The sequence below is a fragment of the Arvicola amphibius genome, chromosome 3 (assembly GCF_903992535.2).
Source record: "Arvicola amphibius chromosome 3, mArvAmp1.2, whole genome shotgun sequence".
Classification (NCBI taxonomy): Eukaryota; Metazoa; Chordata; class Mammalia; order Rodentia; family Cricetidae; genus Arvicola; species Arvicola amphibius.
Window position 1 is genome coordinate 89855268 of NC_052049.1, and position 18762 is coordinate 89874029.

At 47.0% G+C, this 18762-nt stretch overlaps 2 protein-coding genes across 11 annotated transcripts in view; both read left to right on the plus strand.

Moving 5' to 3' along the window:
* The window catches only part of Dnm2 (dynamin 2), a 91019-nt gene that overhangs the window by 15583 nt on the left and 56674 nt on the right, over positions 1 to 18762 (plus strand). For all 10 annotated transcript variants that reach the window (XM_038324504.1, XM_038324507.1, XM_038324506.1 and 7 more), the window contains exon 2: positions 18007 to 18080. In XM_038324504.1, the coding sequence (XP_038180432.1) occupies positions 18007 to 18080 (74 nt within the window). The remainder of the gene's footprint in view (positions 1 to 18006; positions 18081 to 18762) is intronic.
* Positions 775 to 1111, plus strand: LOC119810838 (60S ribosomal protein L38). The gene is made up of 2 exons (XM_038324510.2): positions 775 to 778; positions 820 to 1111. The coding sequence occupies exon 2, from the start codon at positions 851 to 853 to the stop codon at positions 1061 to 1063; it is 213 nt and encodes a 70-aa protein (XP_038180438.1). The 5' UTR covers positions 775 to 778; positions 820 to 850; the 3' UTR covers positions 1064 to 1111.

The following is an 18762-nucleotide window of genomic DNA, read 5'->3' on the forward strand; positions in this document are numbered from 1 at the left end:
TTTCGTTTGGAAGCACTTATACACCCTGTATTTGGCCTGCCTGCTTGTTTGACCTAAGGTTCCTCTTCCTGGGTGTGCGCCTGCCTGGCCCATCTCCCTGTGTCACTTTATATCCACCTATGCTTTAGTCACCATTCAAGAGCCAGTCAGCAAAGCAGATAGGCCTGCTCTTTGCCCTGGACCCCACCCAGTTGATCCGAACCAACATGCTTAGTGTTTTGTGTAGCTGAGTCACAGTGAGACACTGCAGCCACACACAGGGCAGGCAAATTAGGATGGACAGACCCAGGCCTTCCTGAGGTGTTAGTGTTGGCAACAATGGGGTTTTTTTGAAACAGGGTCTCATGTTTGCTCTCGCAGGCCTCAAACCTAGAGGAGGCTAGCCTTAAACTTATCTTCCTGCCTCTACTTCCCCAGTGCTAAGATGACCCAGCATCAACCACATCTGCTTTATGGGGTGCTGAGGATAGAACCCAGGGCTCCTCTGTGCTAGGCAAATGGTCTGCCAGCTTTCAACCAGCACCAGCTATGGTCCTAGAGTTTATACAGAGACATAAAGTCATGTATGTGTGTATAACATGAAAATATAAACCAATACAAGTTTAGAGGAGTGACCAACTAATAGAAGAGGACCGGGAGTGGGTATAACCAAGGTCAAGTACATATATGTGTGTGAAGATGCCCTCTCAGAACACAGGATCGTGTAAAGACCTTTTCAAAAACCATAAAAACAGACGAGCAGAAACCCACTAAAAAAATGTAAGGGAGTCTGGCCGCTGTGAGTCTTTGGGGTAGTCGGGGAAGGGGGTTAAATCCGAGGTACGGTCTCCAGCGCCGAGCACCCGTCGCCATGCCTCGGAAAATTGAGGAAATCAAGGACTTCCTGCTCACGGCCCGGCGGAAGGATGCCAAATCTGTCAAGATCAAGAAGAACAAGGATAATGTGAAGTTCAAGGTTCGCTGCAGCAGGTACCTTTACACCCTGGTCATCACAGACAAGGAGAAAGCCGAGAAGTTGAAACAGTCCCTACCCCCTGGCTTGGCAGTAAAGGAGCTGAAATGAAGCAGACCTCTGTGTTTGACTATTAAAACTCTAAAAAATTGTAAAAAAAAAAAAAAAAAAAAAAAAAAAAAAAAAAAAAAAAATGTAAGGGAAAGAAAAAAAGCAGTGGTAGTGCACGCCTTTAATCCCAGCACTCAGCAGGCAGATCTCTGTGAGTTTGAGGCCAGCCTGGTCTACAAGAGCTAGTTCCAGGACAGGCTCCAAAGCTACAGAGAAATCCTGTCTTGAAAAACAAAACAAAAAGAGAAAAAGAGAGATAGAAAGAAAGAAAGGAAGAAAGAAAGAAAGAAACAAACAAACAAACAAACAAACCAGGCACAAGACATGAGAAACCAGGCACAAATGCTGCATAAATCCACTTGGAAGAACAGTCCAGAGCAGGCTAGCTCCCAGAGACAGAAAATAGACTTGTGGTTATAGAGGTGTGGGGTGGTGGTAGTGGTCAATACTTGGTGGATATGGAGCTTGGGGAAGATTAAAATCTCCTGAAATTAATGGAAATGGTTTCACAATCTGAATCCACAAAAATCCCTAGCAGCCACTTAAAACCGGTGGATCACAAGGCCTGTGACACACTTTCCAGAAAGACAGTTAAGCAACTCCCATCCCCCATGCACCTATAAGAGAATGAATGGTTCTGCCTTGTAAACAAAATTCAGTGCTGGGGTAGGGCCATTGAGGCAGGAGCATGACCGAGAATTCAACCTGGGCTCTGGTGTGAGATCCTGACTCAAAAAAAAAAAAAAAAAAAAAAGCAGGAGCCATAGATAAGAGAAACATTAGATAATTTCTCCTTCTGATAGGATTATCCACTTCTTGGTGAGCTCCAGGCTTGCAGGTGCCTTCAGTCCTGTGTGTAGATAGCTTGTCACCCATCCCCCTGTGTGTGGACTCCTTGGTTCATCTCATAACCAAACTATGGTGCCTGCTGCCATAAAACCAAGGTGCAAGGTGTCTCTGGTGTATTGATCTGGACTCCCAGGAGTGTTATGTTGGGATTCTTTCCTAATTGTTTCAGGAGTTCACCATTTCTCCAGGCCATACCAAATTCCAAGGCATGCATTTGTTTGTTTGTTTGTGCTAAGGATTAATCCTCATGCCTGTTAGGCAAACATTCTTGCACTAGGCTCCAGCCTTCCTTTCTGATTTACTTTGTTTTGTTTTGGTTTTGGTTGCTGTTGTTGGAGAGAGTTTTTTTTTCTGTGTAGTCCTGGCTGTCCTGGAACTCACTCTGTAGCCCATGCTGGTCTTGAACTCAGAGATTCGCCTACCTCTGCCTCCTTAGTGCTGGGATTAGAGGTGTGCACCACTTGCCTCCTTTTTGGTTTTTGAGACAGGATCTCATCATATAGTTCAGCCTGGCCTCTTAACTCCAGTGCTGAGGTGACAAGTATCACTACTGCACCCTATTTTATCTGGGAATGGAACCTGGGGCTTCTTGCATTCCAGGCAAGCACTCTACCAACAAAGCCACAGTGCCAGCCCTTAAAAATTTTATTTATTAGGGCCGGGCAGTGGTGGCGCACGCCTTTAATCCCAGCACTCAGGAGGCAGAGGCAGGTGGATCTCTGAGTTCAAGACCAGCATGGGCTACAGAGTCTAGTTCCAGGACAGGCTCTAGAAACTACAGGGAAACCCTGTCTCAAAAAAACAACAACAAAAAAAAAAAACCAAAAACAAAAATTTTATTTATTTAGAGACAGGCTCTCATTGCGTGGCCCTGTTGGCTTGAAGCTCAGTATGTAGACCAGGCTGGCCTCAAACTCACAGATTGCCCTGCTTTTGCTTCCTTCCCAGAGCTGGAATTAAAGGTTTGTGATACCATGCTAGGCCATAGAATGTGTTTTGATTGTATTCACACCTACTTCCTCTTACTTCCCTGGAACACTGGACCACTTTCCTCTCCAAGCTTCATGTCTTCTTTCTTTAATGACTTGCTGAGTCCAGTTAGTATGGCCCACATGTGCATAGATGTGTGAGGGGCCATCTACTGGAGTGTGGGCAGCCTAACTAACAGTGGCCACATGTCTAAAGGAAAATGACCCTTTGTTCCCCAGCAGCCTCTCAGCCAGTAGCTTCTTTGGTTGTGAACAGGGGCCTCATAAGCCTCTGCTATGTTTTGTCTTTGAGGTAAGTTCTGGCTATGTAGCCTAGGTTAGCTACATGACACTTAGGATTGCCACTCCACGGCCTCCTGAGCACTGGTCTTACAGGGAAGCGTTTCTGTGTCCAGCTTCATCTTTGTTTTCTAGTGATGCTTTTAAAAAAAAATACTTCAGCAGTTTCATTCATGTATATACTGAGTGCTTGGCTGTTGTGGTGTTTGAGTGAGGATGCCGCTCTCCCCATAGGCTCATTATTTTAAATACTTGGTCCCCAGTTTATGGAACTGTTCTGGAAGGATTGGGAGGTGTGGCTTTATTGTAAGAGTTGGGTCACTGGCATTGTAAAAATGCTTCTTAGACATGTAAAAATAGCTTAGTCAGGAGCTCTACTACACCCTAAGCTGCCCTGAGAGCCAGAACAGTGCCATCACCCACTCAAGATAACCAGACACAGGCCTAGAACCTCATGACACCCGCATTACAGTATATAAGCAGAGACCAAGAGCAAAGCTCTGCTCTGCACATCTGGAGAGACACTACCTTGATCTGTCCTGAGGCTGGAGAGTCTCCACCAGGATCCTGACCCTCAAATCAGAGACTATTGTTAGAGGCTGAACCTGACCTTTAGCTAAGACATGTCACACCCGTGAACATCCAGGATTAGGAGTTTAAAGTTTGAATTTGAGTAATGACTCTCAGCTTAATAAAATAGAACTTTTGTTAAACTTTGCATATCTGTCTTCTTACTCGCAACACTAAGGGTGGGCTTTGAGGTTTCTCTGCCTCTTGCTTGTAGATCAGATGGAAGCTTGCAGCCTACATCAGATATACTGATCCAGTGCTCTGGCTGTCTGCCAGCCTCCATGTTCCCACCATGATAGTCATGGACTTTATCACCTCTGGTACTTTGAGTCCCAGATTAAATGCTGCTTTTTGTTTGTTTGTTTGTTTTCGAGACAGGGTTTCTCTATAGCTTTGGAGCCTGTCCCAGAACTAGCTCTTGTAGACCAGGCTGGCCTCGAATTCAGAGATCACCTGCCTCTGCCTCCCGAGTGCTGGGATTAAAGGTGTGCGCCACCACTGCCCGGCTAAATGCTGCTTTTTAAAAAGAAAATTATTTGTTTTTATTTTATGTACATTGATGTTTTGCCTGTATGTTTGTCTGTGTGAGGGTGCCAGATCCCCTAGAATTGGAGTTATAGACAGTTGGAGCTGCCACGTGGGTGCTGGGAATTGAACCAGGGCCCTCTGGAAGAGCAGCCAGTACTCTAGCCCCATTAATACTTAACTTTTCTCATGGTGTTTTGTCATGGCAATAGAAAAGTGGCTAAGAGCTGGACATAGTAGTGCACGTCTTTATGCCAGCACTCCAGAGGCAGAGACAGGCAGATCTTTGTGAGTTCAAGGCCAGCCTGGTCTTCATAATGAGCTATAAGACAGCCAGAGGTATGTAGAGAGACTGTCTCAGGGAAGAAATAAAAGGGGGAAGGTAGCCAAGGCAGGCTTCTTTGCTTTCACTCTACCCCTCCCACTGATGCCCTTTTCAGGTCCCTTCCACTAGTCTTGTTTAGCAATGGTTGCTTGCAAAGGCATGAGTGTATTTACTGCACATGATGATGAATGCCCCCTAGAACCTTTTCCCTGCCTGTAGTCCCTCAGTGAGGGGTGGAGCCTTATGAGTCCCCTCCTCCATGCATAATGCGATGTTGGCAGACTGAAACCTATGCAGGAATTGAGCCAGTAGCTGTAACTCCATCCTGTCCAGAAGACATTGCCTCTTATCACTTTTTGTTCTCTGGCTTTTAAAATATTTATCTTATTTATGTATTTATTTACTTTTTAGTTCTTCTTTGTGTGTGTCTGATTGTATCTGTGTTCTGTTTGCATGTGTGCTTGTATGCCAGAAGAGGACATTAGACTCCATTTTAGATGGTTGTGACTGCCACATGGTTGCTGGGAATTAAACTCAGGACCTCTGGACAAACAGTCAGTACTCTTAACCGCTGAGCCATCTCTCCAACACTAATTCTTAGTTTTTCAAGGCAGGGTTTCTCCGTGTAGTCCTGGCTGTCCTGGAACTCCTTCTGTAGATCAGATTAAAGACATGTACTACCACACCAAGCTTGTTCTTGTTTTTTTTTTTTTGAAGCAGATTCTCTCTATGTACCCTTGGCTATTCTGGAACTCCCTACATAGGCCTCAGACTCACAAAGATCTACCTGCTTCTGCCTATGAGTGATGGAATTAGAGGCATATGCCTGGCTTCATAACGTCTTTCTGTTCCTGCTTCCAGGTGTTTCTGGATCTTTGGAGGCACTGCTATAGTTGTCCTATTTAGGTCTGGTGTGAGAACCCTCAGTCACTCTCCACTTTGACCCGTTGTGTATCTCTACACAAAGTGCTGCCGACCCCATTGCAGAGGCAAGCTTCTCTGATGGAGGCCAAGAGCAGCACTGATTGGTGGTTATTTTTAAGTCCAGTTTGACAGTTAAACAACAGTAGTAGCATGGCGGTGCATGTTTTTAATCCCAGCACTTGAGATACAGAGGCTGGAGGTGTCTACAGTGATAGTTTCAGGACAGCCAGAACTACATATAGAGACCCTGTTAAGAAAACAATCAAACCAAAACCTGTAGTATGTGCTCTCCCAAATCCTGGACCTCTCTAGCTACCAACTTTTGGCCAATTCTATAGAGACAGGCATGAATAATAATCCTGATACCATTGCTGCACCAGTGGATCTATCTTCCCAGACAGGTTGTTGCTGTAGCTTGTAGGCACAGCTGGGTAGGAACACTGGTGATTTTCTCAGCACCTTTAAAAAAAAAAAGATTTATTTATTTTTATTTTTTGTGCATTGATGTTTTATCTGCATGCTTATGCTTGTGAGAGTGCCAGATCCCCTAGAACTGGAGTTGTGAGCTGCCATGTAGGTGCTAGCAGTTGAACTGGAAGAGCAGCCAATGCCCTTACCCATTGAGCCATTTCCTCATCCCAAAACGGTACTGTTGTTTTGTTGTTTTTGTTTTTGTTTTTGAGATAAGGTTTTTCTGTGTAGCCCTGACTATCCAGGACCTCACTATATAGACCAGGCTGGCCTCACACTCACAGAGATCCACCTGCCGCTGCTTCCAGAAGCTGGGATTAAAGGCATGCGTCACCACAGCCTTGCTCTCAGCACGAAATACCTGCCAGTACTCAGCAGGAAATAGCTCTCAGTCCAGTGTGTGATGTCTTGAGTAATAGCTCTAACATCTAGCTCTGCTTGCCACCAAGGGCAATAGAGTAGCAGAAGCCTGTAATGTGGCAAGGGCCTCCCTGGCTAGCATTGTGCTGAACCTGCATTTACTCTCCTAGCTTCTAGGAGGAGCAGAACTTTCTGCTGTTGCTGTCTGACTTCCTGAGCAGTATAGTGCTGCCTTTGCAGAATGAGCTCAGAAGTGTTCCTCCTCCCTTCCTTGGAAGAGTCTTTGAAGAATTAGTGTTCATTCCCTTTTCAGTGTTTCTTAGAATTCACCATGAAGTTGTTGGCTCTGGGGTGTCTTTTGGGGAATGTTTTTTAGAACTAATTCAGATTCTTTTGTCCTTTGAAGTCTAAAGAGATTTTACCACTTTCAGCCATTTAGTTTCTTTCTAATTTTTTTCCCATTTCCTCCAAGGTTTTCAATTTCTTTCATAGTGTTCTCTTATTCTTTTAGAAAATAGTGGGACCGGTGGCCCACGCCTTTAATCCTAGCACTCGAGAGGCAGAGGCAGGTGAATCTCTGTGAGTTTGAAGCTAGCCTGGTCTACAAGAGCTAGTTCCAGGACAGGACCCAAAGAAACCCTATCTTGAAAAACTAAACTAAACTAAAATAAATAGTATTTGATGGAATCAGTGAGTTGTCTCAGTGGTTAACAGCATTTGTTGTTTTGCAAAGGACTTGGGTTCAGTTCTTAGCACCACATCCTTAGCCCGCAATCCTTTGTAACTCCAGTTCCAGGGGATCTAATGCCCTCATCCAGCCTCTGCACATACAGTACATGTACATGCATTCATGCAAACACACACACACATAAAATAAAAATAAGACAATCTTAGCTTGGTGTGATGGTGCAGACCTTTAATCCCAGCACTCAGAAGGCAGAGGAAGGTGCATCTCTGTGAGTTCAAGATGAGCCTAGTCAATATTTCTAGGCTAGCCAGGCCTACAGAATGAGACCCTATCTTAAAAATTAAAAAAAAATTACAAATGTTAATTCACTCATTATTATGTGTGTGTGTGTGTGTGTGTCATGCACATGGAGGTCAGAGGGCAACTTTGGAGTCAGCACTCTATATGGGTTCTAGGGATCAGACTCGGGTCTTCAGGCTTATACAGCAAGCACCTTTACCTGCAGAGACATCTCGACAGCCCTTCATCCTTTTTTATTTATTGGTTTGTTTGTTTTTTGGTTAGTCATGATCTCCCTACATTTATTCCAAATATTAATCATTTGAGCCTTTTTCCCCCCTTTGGGAAGTCTTGGTTCTTTCTTTTCCCTCTCCTCCCCTCACTTTTTTTTTTTTTTAAACAAGTTAGCCACAAATTCACTGTATAGAAAAATCTTGAATTCCTGCTTCTCCTGCTTCTACCTCCCCTGTGCTTGGATGCCAGTTGTGAACCACCATGTGTTTATGTGGTGCTGGGGACAGCAGGGCTTCTGTATCCCAGGGGAGCATTCTACCCATGGAACCCCAGTTCTTGAAGCTTTGGTTTGCCCTATCTGCTACCCCTGCCAAGACAGAGTTTCTCTGTGCAGCTTTGGCTTTCCTGGAACTTGTTTTGTGGTCCACGTTGGCCTTAAACTCCGAGATCCACCTTCTTCTGTCTCTCGAGTGCTAGGATTAAAGGCGTGCGCCACCACCGCCCAGCAGCTTGCTTTTTATCTCTGGGTCCCTCTCTACAGACTGCAGGCACACAGTGGCTGGTGTCCACGTAATACTGGTAATTCGCCAATTCCCTCTTGTGAATTCTGACTTTCTGCTGAAGCTGGTGAGCATACTTTCCTTGCCTCCAGTCTTTGCTATTCTCTGCCATGGCCAAACCTGCAGTCTCTTGGAGGCTGTTCTGTATACACTCGAGAGTTGGGAAGATGGCTGAGTGGGAACGCACTAGTTTAGCATGCGAGGAGCCCTGAGTTCTACCCTACCATGATGGGAAAGGAGGAAAAGCAGACAGATAAAACCCCCAGAGAGTATAGGCCTCACTGTTGCCAGGTGGATATGGGCACAAGTCTTTCTTCCCACTTTGTTGTATTTACTTCTTGGTAGTATTTACTCTAAATGTTTTCTGTTTTCTTGATCATCTTTCACTTATTTTTCTTTCCTTTTTGTTGGGCAAGTGGCAGGATCTTACTATGTCATCTTGGTTGGAATTTACTATGTACATCACTGGCCTTAAACTCATAGAGATCCTTCTGCCTCTGCTTCCTGGTGCTAGTAGAAAAGGTTTGCAACAACCTGCATAGCCTCTTCTATTTCTTTCTTTTTTTCTTTTTTTAAAGATTAAGCTGGGCAGTGGTGGTGCATACCTTTAATCCCAACACTCAGGAAGCAGAGGCAAGTTAGGGAGTTCAAGGACAGTCAGGACAATACAGAAAATTTCTGTCTCAATAAACAAAAACAAAGACTTAATTTTTTTTTTTTTTTTTTTTTTTTTTTTTTTTTTTTTTTTTTTTTTTTTTTGGTTTTTCAAGACAGGGTTTCTCTGCAGCTTTTTTAGAGCCTGTCCTGGACCTAGCACTTGTAGACCAGGCTGGCCTCGAACTCAGAGATCCGCCTGCCTCTGCCTCCCGATTGCTGGGATTAAAGGCGTGCGCCACCACCGCCCGGTGACTTATCTTAATTTTTTGTGCATGTTTTTGCCTGCATCTATGTGTGTGTGGCACCTGCACGCTTGTGTCTGAGGAGACCACTAGAGTGCTGGCTTGAACTGGAGTGATACTTCTTGTGAGTGCCAGAGACCAGCCCGGGGTCCTGCTCTTCATTGCGAACCTACCTCTCCAGCCCAACCCTCCACCCAGATTTCTTTTGATAGGCTGTTTCTATATAAACCCAGGCTAGTCTGGAATTCCAGTATTTTTGCCCTAAGCCTCAGGAATACAGGGACCCTTTCTTGCCATTTGTGTAATTACTGAAAGGATCGCCAGAGCTCACTTAAAAAGCTGTAGGTGTGGGGGCCTGCTTCCATCAGGAGGGAGGCAGGAACAGGAAGTCCCGGAGTAAGCTGACTAACTGGATTTGCTGAACTACAGCTCTGAGCAGTGCCTCAGAAAATAAGGTGAAGGGTGATGGAGGAAGACTGACATCAGCCTTGATTCCGTATGTTGATGCACACATGTGCACCCACACAGATGGCATATGCATGCACATTGCCCACACACAAGCTGAGTAAAGTGGGGTGTTGACATCCACACAGTATTCCTTGACTCTATTATTTCCCATCGTCATGTTGCATGAACTTCTGTTTCCAGGGGTCGTTCTCCTGACAGAGCCTGAGGGTCACCAGGCTTGTGTGAGTGCTGTGCTGAAGGAAGTGGACTTAGGAATGTGTTGCCTCACGTGACAGAAGTTCTCTGCTAGTGTCCTCACAGGTACTGAGGACAAGGGTCTGTGCTGCTTGTGTGGTTCTTATGGTTCCCCCACATCATGGCCTTTGTGACAGCACCCTGTGCCTCCTCCACCTGTTTCTGCCTCAGGGCATGACTAAGTATTAGGACCCCATTTACAGATGGAGGACTGGGATACTAATGTCCTTGTGCTAGTGAGGCTCAGCTGTCCGTGCAGACTCTGCCTTCTTCCTGTGTTCAGAGTTCTGGTTTCTTTTCATCCTGGCTCCCAGGTGTGCTGCGAGCAGGATCGCTGTGACTTAGGTAGGCACCTCAGCAGTCAGAAGTGTCACTTTGACCTGTGTGGCTTTGGTCTGAGTTACTTTAACCCCCTAATACCTGGTTTCCAAAAAGCCACTACTCAGGATACCAAGGCAGGGGGATTGATTAGGAGTTAAGGTCTGCTAGAGCTACATTTGGATACCCTTAAACAACCGAAAGACCAACTGGGGACAGGAGAGCCCCGTGGTAGCACAGCAAGACTGCCTTCCCACAGTCAGCCTAGCTCCTGTGGGGTATATATGTTTTGCACAGGCTGTTTATTAACAGGGGGTGATTTTGTTTGAAATGGTCTCATGTAGCCCAGGCTGGCCTCAAACTCAGTATGTAGCCAAGGATGACCTTGTATCTGATCTTTCTGCCTCCATCTCTGAGTGCTGGGACATTCAGGTGTGTCCACCCTATCTGTTCTATGCAGTCCTAGGGATGGAACTCAGGGAAGCACTTTGCTCACCAAGTGGCAGACACTGCTAGGACATGGAGCTGAACACAGCAGACAATCTTCCTGGTCCTTGTGGAGCTGACAGGCTACTTTGGCGCTGGGAGAAGGATATATGACTGCTGCTGAAGGAAAAAGATCCAGAGACACTGTTGGGTCATAGGAGGCTGAGCTGCCGGAGGAGGGGTCTGCAAAAGGAGTCTGCCTGTAAGGAGGATGGTTCTGGAATGTTCTGGTAGATTGGAGGCTGCGTGCCTTTCCTTCCTTCCTGGGGAACAGTTGGGCTCACAGAGGTGGGAATCCACATGTCAGTAGGCATCTGTCGCACTGAGGCTGTATAGAGTTGGGGTCATTGTCTCAATCCTCACCTCACCCTATTTTACACAACACCCAGGATATGAAAGAGTCCTCTGCTGAGGGCACTTAACTGACACACAGGAGGACAGGGCATGGTCACAACTCTTGCCACCAGCAGTTCTGGGCCATGGAAGGGTGGAGATGAGATCCATGGTTCTGCGATTCAAACAGCTTCCCTGTCACTCTGGGCAGTGTTGTTTGGCTGTTCCATACAACTGGATGGTGACAGGTTAAATATTTACCTGTTATAAAGTTATAAATGAACTGTCAAAATCTGGAATTCATATCACCTTGGAGACTGAAACATACTTTTGTTTTTTATTTTGTTTTGCTTTGTTTTGTGAGAAAGTCTCGTGGAGCCCAAACTGGTCTCACTAACAGTAATCCTGCCTCCTGAGTGCTAGAATTTCATACGTTTACCGCCACTCTGGATTTCTCATTTGTTCTTGTTTGGGCGGGGTCTCATGAGTCCAGGCTAGCCTAGAGCTTACTACGTAACTGAGGATGACCTGAACTCCAGATCCACCTGCTACCAGTGAGTCCTGGGATCACATGAGGGCCACCACACCCAGGGAAACAGATACCAGTGCTATTCTCAATCCATGGATGACCTCTATCCAGCCAGTTGCCTCTGTGCAGAAAAAAGGATACAAACGGATGAAACCCCCTGATTGGGGCTAGGGTTTAGTGGTTAGAGTGTTTGCCTGACATGTACAAATCTCTGGGCTCCATCCACAAGCCAGGCATAGTGGTGCATGCCTTTGATTCCAGCACTTGAAGAGGCAGGAGGATCATACTCAGCTACATAGAGGCTTCAGAGCCAGCCTGGGCTATGAGATCCTACCACAAGACAAAGAAAACAAACATCAACAACAAAACTTCCTAAATATGACACAGGTTTCCTCCATATAGAGCAGCTTTCCTCTGTAAAAAGTCCACACTGTGTTCCACACTCTGGAGGGCACCTGGCCCTGGACTACTCAGAACAGCTGCCAAAGTTGACTTAGTCCATTCCCTGCTGGTTGGACATTTAGGTCATTAATGATGTTCTCTTGGGCAGGTGTTGCCATCTGTCCTTATTAACTCATGTAGGCAGTGACTGGTTTCTGACTGTGGGGTCTCTGCCCTTTCTGTGTGCTGATGGGTGTAGGCCCCATCTCCTACCTGCCCTGGAGGTGTTCATGTTCCAGCTGGAACTGCTCATTTGAGAAGTAGATGAACCAGAAAGTGCAAGGTAATAAGGACATCTCTGTGAGGAAAACGAAAACAGGCAGTGCAGGGTGGGTGTAAACTCACTAGGAAGCAGCTAGAGCTCTCTGAAGAGGGGACATCGCATCTGAGCCCTCAGTGTGCAGAGGCAGCCAGAGCTGTCATAAAGAAAGGTTACTGTGTGAGGACGAACAGAGGCCCTGAGGCAGAATGTGCTGGTTTCCTCTGAGAGACCTTCACTGTGGAAGAAAGAGGGAATAAGTGAAGGGTGGGAGGGCGATTGTTGCATGATGGCATGGCAGCCCCTGAAAGTTATGAGAGGCGTAGTGATTACAGGTTACCCCTTATATTGGCTGTGTAGACTATTGCTGTCATGTGTGTGGGTGTGCAAAACAGAAACTGATATTGTGATATTGGATAGCTCTTTTTTTTTTTTTTTTTTTTTTTTTGGTTTTTCGAGACAGGGTTTCCCTGAAGTTTCTAGAGCCTGTCCTGGAACTAGCTCTTGTAGACCAGGCTGGCCTCGAACTCAGAGATCCGCCTGCCTTTGCCTCCTGAGTGCTGGGATTAAAGGCGTGCACCACCACCGCCTGGCTTGGATGGCTCTTGTTATATTGTTTTCCACCATATTTTTGAGACTAGGTTCTTTTGTTGAATCTGGAGTTTATCAGTTCAGGCTAGACTGCTTGGCCAGTAAGCCAGGGATCTTTCTCTCCCTGCCTCCCAAGTGCTGGATTGCAGGTGTAAACTATTGCTTAGTTTGTGTAGGTGCTGGAGCCCCACACCTGGGTCCTTCCTCAGATTGTGTGCTAGACACTTTACTGGCCAAGCCATCTCCCTAGATCCAAGAATGCTGTATTGTGGGATACTATGGTAAAAAACTTTGTAACTGACTCTCTCTCTTAGGCAGGTGTCTTACCTACTCAACCAACAAAGAAACTGAGGCCGTAAGAGGTCACCCAATTCTCTAGGTTGTCCAGAAAGGTTCTAAAAGTAATCCAAAGACTGAAAAGTCCCTCAGCTATAGCCATCAAGTCACCCTATTTCCTGCTCTTGATCCTTGCCCAAACTGGCCCTCAGATATGACCAGGAGCAGGTGACACTAGGTCTGAGTGCCAAGGGTGGGACTGATCTGGGTTCTTCTGGATTCCTGGCTAGGGAGGGACTGCTGGGCAGAAGCTAGGAGGTGAGCAGCACCAGGCCTGAGCTCATAAGGCCAAGCAGGCACCAGGTTGCCACCCCCTCCACCTGAGCTCAGTGTCCTGTTCTGTGAAATGGCTGAAATCAGCCCTTGATCCCACCCTGATAGTGTACTTGTGTCCGGGGAGATTGGGGAGAGAGAGAGCGCTAAGTTTGTGTCCAATGTCCAACCATGGTGTGACTGCTGCTAGGATGGGAGCATAGTAGGGGACAGACATGGAGGCAGGGAAGAAACAACTCATAGGAGTCATCAGTCCGGTCTGGGAGTGCTTCAGGAAGAAGGCTTCAGGCAGGTAGAAGGGCCTGGCCTGTGACAAGGGAGCTTGGAGGTCTGTGTTGACAGGGAGGGGCAGGAGCTGATGAGCAGGTTGTGCAGAGCTTAGTGGGCCATGGGAAGGTCTGAGCCTGAGAGAGAAACACTACCCATTCCCCCACCCTCCACCCCCAGGCCCTAATCAGCTTGCCGAGGGACAGAAAGTGGATCTGATCTGGTATGACCTCTAACTTCAGGCTCTGAGCTTTGGGGAATGAGGATGATGAGGAAGGGGTCTCCATCCAGGGCCTTTGCCTCTATCCTGCCAGAAACCAGGCTACTCAATTGTTGGTGAGGTCTCATCCTTTCCTGCCGTGTCTGCTCTCCTTCCCCTAGAAGGCCTGGAGACCTAGCCTGCAGTTGTTGGTTCACAAGCTGTCCCCACCCTCTTCACTCAGGGTAAAGGTAAACAAGCCTGCCATTGTGTTACCTCTTCCCTGACCCCACCCAGGAACCCTTTCATCCTACCACAGGCCGGAGGGGGAGAAGCCTTCACAACGACCCTGTCACTAGTCCTGTGAACAGGGGATGGCCTTTTATAGCACAGGGAACCAAACCACAGCCCAGAGAGGGCATGATACAGCCAACAGAGACATTTGACCCAAGAGCCCATACACCTTCTGTCTCCTCAACACACTGGATTATAGCTGCTGCTTGAGAGTCTGTGTTCAGGCTGCTGTTTACCTGACCAAGTGCAGCTCTGATCTGTTACAGGGCCTCTGAGGCTGAGCTGGCAGGAGTGGGAAGGAAGGATGGGCTCAAGCTCTAGCCTCTGACCATTGGTAGGTGGGCAGTTCCCTAGGGAAGGGTTTCCTGGCAGAAAGAACAACTCCTGCGAAGGTCAAGGGTTCCGAGGGCCACTGGGGGACCTAGATAGTCTGGAGACCAGGACTGGATTGGCAGCTATGAGTGGACACAACACTTTTGTAGGGGAGCATTTTGGAGGTCTGTGTTTAGAAATGAATGTGGGGTTGAGGGGTTGGGTTGTGGCTCAGTCAGAGGGCTGACCTAGCATCCACATAAACCAGGCATGGTGGTACATATCTGTAATCCCAGCACTTGGGAGATAGAGACAAGACAATCAGGAGTTCAAGTTGGCAAAGTTTTACTGACCAGGAAACCCAGACCTGAGAGTGAACCCAAGTCACATAGCACAGAACTAGCTAAGTGAGAAACTGGGATGCTAGGGCAGCCAGAGCACACAGGAAATGTCATAGCAACAGCAGAGAAAAGGACTCATGCCTTGGAGGCGGGTGGCCTGGGGAAGGAAGAACTAGATGAAGCTAGAGGCCATCTCCATTGCCAGCTGTGGACAGTTGGCATTTGTGGGAGAGCTGCTTGGGAGGCTTGTTGGGTGTGTTCTGCTGCTCTGTCCAGGGAGCACTTTTCTTTTTTTATGATTATTTTTTTAATGTGTATACGTGTTTTGCTGGCATGTGTGTTTGTGTACTAACGACATATATTCCTGGTGCTTAAGGTCAGAGAGGGTGTCGGATCCCCTGAGACTGGAGTTAGTTAGAGATGGTTGTGAGCAACCATGTGGGTGCTGGGAATTGAACCAGGGTCCTCTGGAAGAGCAGTCAGTGCTTTTAGCCACTGAGCCAATTACTCCAACTCCAGAAAACAGGGGAAAAAATCTAAAGCACATTTATTTCCTTATTTATTTTGTGTGTGGGGTAGTGGTGGTGGCACACTTACTTGGCATGGCATGCCAGTGGAGGCCAGAGGAGCCTTCCAGAGTCAGTTCTGACCTTTCACCCTGTGAAGCCCAGGAATCAAACTCAGGCCTTCAGATTTGACAGAAGATACCTTTACCTACTTGACTATTTCACTGGCCTGTGGAAATCATCTTGGGTAGACCTTTCTAGACCAAACCCCTGAGGGGTTTAAGGTGGGTAGCTTGGGGGCTCGGATGCTGTGCACTCAGTTCCAGGGCTCATGGAAGCAGCATTATATTAGTTCTGGGCTGCTAGCTCCCGGTCTGGCCTGTGACATGACTGTCCATCTCCTGCTTAGCCTCTTCCTCCTTGGGCTCTGCCTTCTTGGTTGCCCTCCCTATTGGAGCTTGTCCAGGGTGTCCCACATATCATTTGAAACTCTATGTCCCTTGTCTGGGACAGAGGCTGATGTCTGGAGTATCACCATTGTCCTCAGTGTGTCTTATCACCTCAGATGCCCCCACTGTAAAGCCCTGTAGCACATACCAGTGGTTACTGGTCCCTGGAGGCAGAGGGTGTTCCTCAGTGATCCCCACTGAGAGGCTGCATTGTGGGATGGGGCTGAGATTCTGGGATCTGGAGGTCAGCGTCTTCAGGTGGACCTCATGTGGCTCAGTCTTAAGTCGCTGGCTTTGTTGATATATTGCAGCCTTAGGCAGGACCCAGTCTCTGAGTCCCTGTGAGATGGGGAAATTCAGCCATCTGTCAGGATCTTATCACTGTTAAATTGGTGAATCCATGCTAAGTGCTCTTGCTCTCTTCCTCACTTGTCACACCATAGTGGCTGCTCTACCATACCTATGGATGTTCTTAACTAAATTAATGAATTAATTTAATTTAGGACTTTTGAGACAGGGTCTCAGATATCTGAGACTAATCCATAACTTACTATCGAGTCAGGCATGACCTTGAACACACTGACCAAATCAGAAAATCAGCACCCAGTGGCATAGTCAGCAACGTTTGAGGACAGTCAGTGGACCCAGTTCTGTGGGCTCTGTTGTAGTTCATTTGTGTTTTCTTTAATATCAAAAAATCCTCCCTACCTGGTCCACCCAGGAGGAAATTCCTTGTGAGAAGATAAAAGGCTTTTTCTTTTATATGTCTGGCTTCCTGAGCCTCTAGGTGGACGCTTGGTATTGACTAGCCCCTCTTGCTGAGTTGTGAAGCTTTTGTTTAACTTACTCTGTGAAACACTTAACAGGTTACATTTCATTTATTTATTATGCACATGTGTATCTGTGTGTTGTGGTCATGGGTGGAAGTCAGAAGGGCACTTGTGAGTTGGCACTTTCTTCTCCATGCCAGTCCTAGGCATTGTGTTCAGTCATCAACCTTGCTGGCAAGTATCTTCACCTCCCCTCTTGTCTTCAGTCCCTTCTTTTGCATTTCTGGGGATGAGCTCATTAACTGCCCATACTAGACAGGTGCTGTGTTGCTGAGCTATAGCCCTAGCTGATGTAGCTCAGGCTGGCCTGGCACCCGTGCTACAGCCAAGGACGACCTTGACATTCTGACCCTCCTGCTGCTGAGTTCCCCTCCTCCCCAGCAAAATTCCCACATGGGTCTCTGGGGCCACATAGCCCAAGTTCTTTTTGTGCTATGTAAAGGACTGAATCTGGGGTCTCATATACACTATGCAAGTGCACTGCCATCCTGTATTGCTCTGCAGATTCTTTAGATCTGAGTTGTTCTGTTTTTCCATGTGGTCACATGTAGCCCAGGCTGGTCATGAACTTTTGATCCTTCTGCCTCTGATGCCCTGCTGGTGACCTTTCCTGAGATCTAATGTAGATACAGTAAAGCATACATCTTAAATACACACCCTGATTATTCTGATAACTTTTTTTTAAAAAAGCTGCTGATTACTGTACAGATCAACATTGAGGACTTTTTTTTGCCACCTCAGAAAGTCCTGTCATGTGTCTTCCTGTCTGTTTCTCCAAAGGAAGCCTCTGCCCTGATCTTATCACAAGAGAGCTCTGCCTGTTCAGGTTCAAGTCCATCTGTGTACCAGCTTAGCCTGGGCCATGTGCCTGTAGAGGGTGCGTATGAGGTGTCCAGGACAGCTGTACTCATTTCTATCCCCACTTGGCAGCCCACACAGATGTCCATTTGCCAGACAGAACTGAACCAGCCATGTGATAATGATGATGATGACCTAACTCAGGATACTTTTGCCACCCCATGTACTGGTACAAGCTTTTAGCCACCATTCCCATTTGTTTTAGTGCTGGGAATCCAACCCAGAGCCTCCTGTGTTCTGGACAAGCACTCTAGCAACTGAGCCACCTCTCAACCCTTGTTTTATTCTGAGACAGCATCTTGCTGCTTAATCCCATCTGCCTGCCTCTCAACCTTCAGCATCCTGGGTTGTTGGTGGTTGGTTGTTTTAGTTCAGACTGACCTTGAACTTGATCCTCCTTCAGTCTTCTGGGACTCTGCCACGGGAACATTGTCTGAATACAATACAAAGAGGGCCTAGTGAAAGTGCTAGAGCAACACTGTCCACACAGCTCTGAGTCCTCAGCCTTCTTCACAGACCCCCATAGCCTGAGGGCTGGGGGTTGGGGGCAGCTGGGATTGGTGTTTGCTGAGGTTTGCAACAGACAGTTGCTCACTGCCTGTGGTCACACTTCCTGCCTCTCTAGCAGGACTGTGTGAGTCACTTCTGCTGCTTTCTCTTCTCCCAGGGACTTCCTTCCACGTGGATCAGGAATTGTCACCCGGAGGCCTCTCATTCTGCAGCTCATCTTTTCCAAAACAGGTATGAGAAAAAAAAAATCGAAACAAAAACCAAGAAAAAGTTAAAATAAAATATAAATAAATTAGTAAAATAAGGGATACAGAGGCAGCATAGTTCACAGACATTTTGCCTAATATGTGGGAAGGCCAGGTTCTATCTTCAGCGTCGTATAAACCTGGCTTGGTGGTGCACACTTGTAATCCCAGCACTAGGGAAGTGGAGCAGAAGGATCAGAAGCTCAAGGTTACCCTGTGCTACACAAGACCCTGTCTCCAAACAACAACAAACAAGTCCTACGTGGGGGCCATATCTGGGTGCCGATGTGGGCTTGGTTGGAATTGAAGGCCCCACATGTACAAGGAAGCTGAAAAACACCTCAGTGAACATCCCAGCTGCAGCCCTGAATCCCCAACTAGGGCCACAGGTGCCATAGTTTTACTTTCTAAATCTTTTTTTTTAATTGCTTTCCTATACTTCCTGTGCAGTCACAGACCAGACCCAATTAAAAGAACCATTGTGCCTGTCATTTGAGGCCCAGTCCATGGTCTCATGCTGCCAGTTTTCCCCTCACATGCCCTATAACTAAATTTACAGTTGGGAAAATTGAGGCATAGCCAGGTTCCCTGCATTTCTAGTGGACCCCTGACTTGGGATGCTCACGACCTGACACCTTGCCTTCCAAAGGCCTGCTGTTTTTCTTTAT

Excerpts from the sequence above, each read along its gene's own strand:
- LOC119810838 (XM_038324510.2), top strand. The coding sequence starts at position 851 with ATGCCTCGGAAAATTGAGGAAATCAAGGACTTCCTGCTCACGGCCCGG.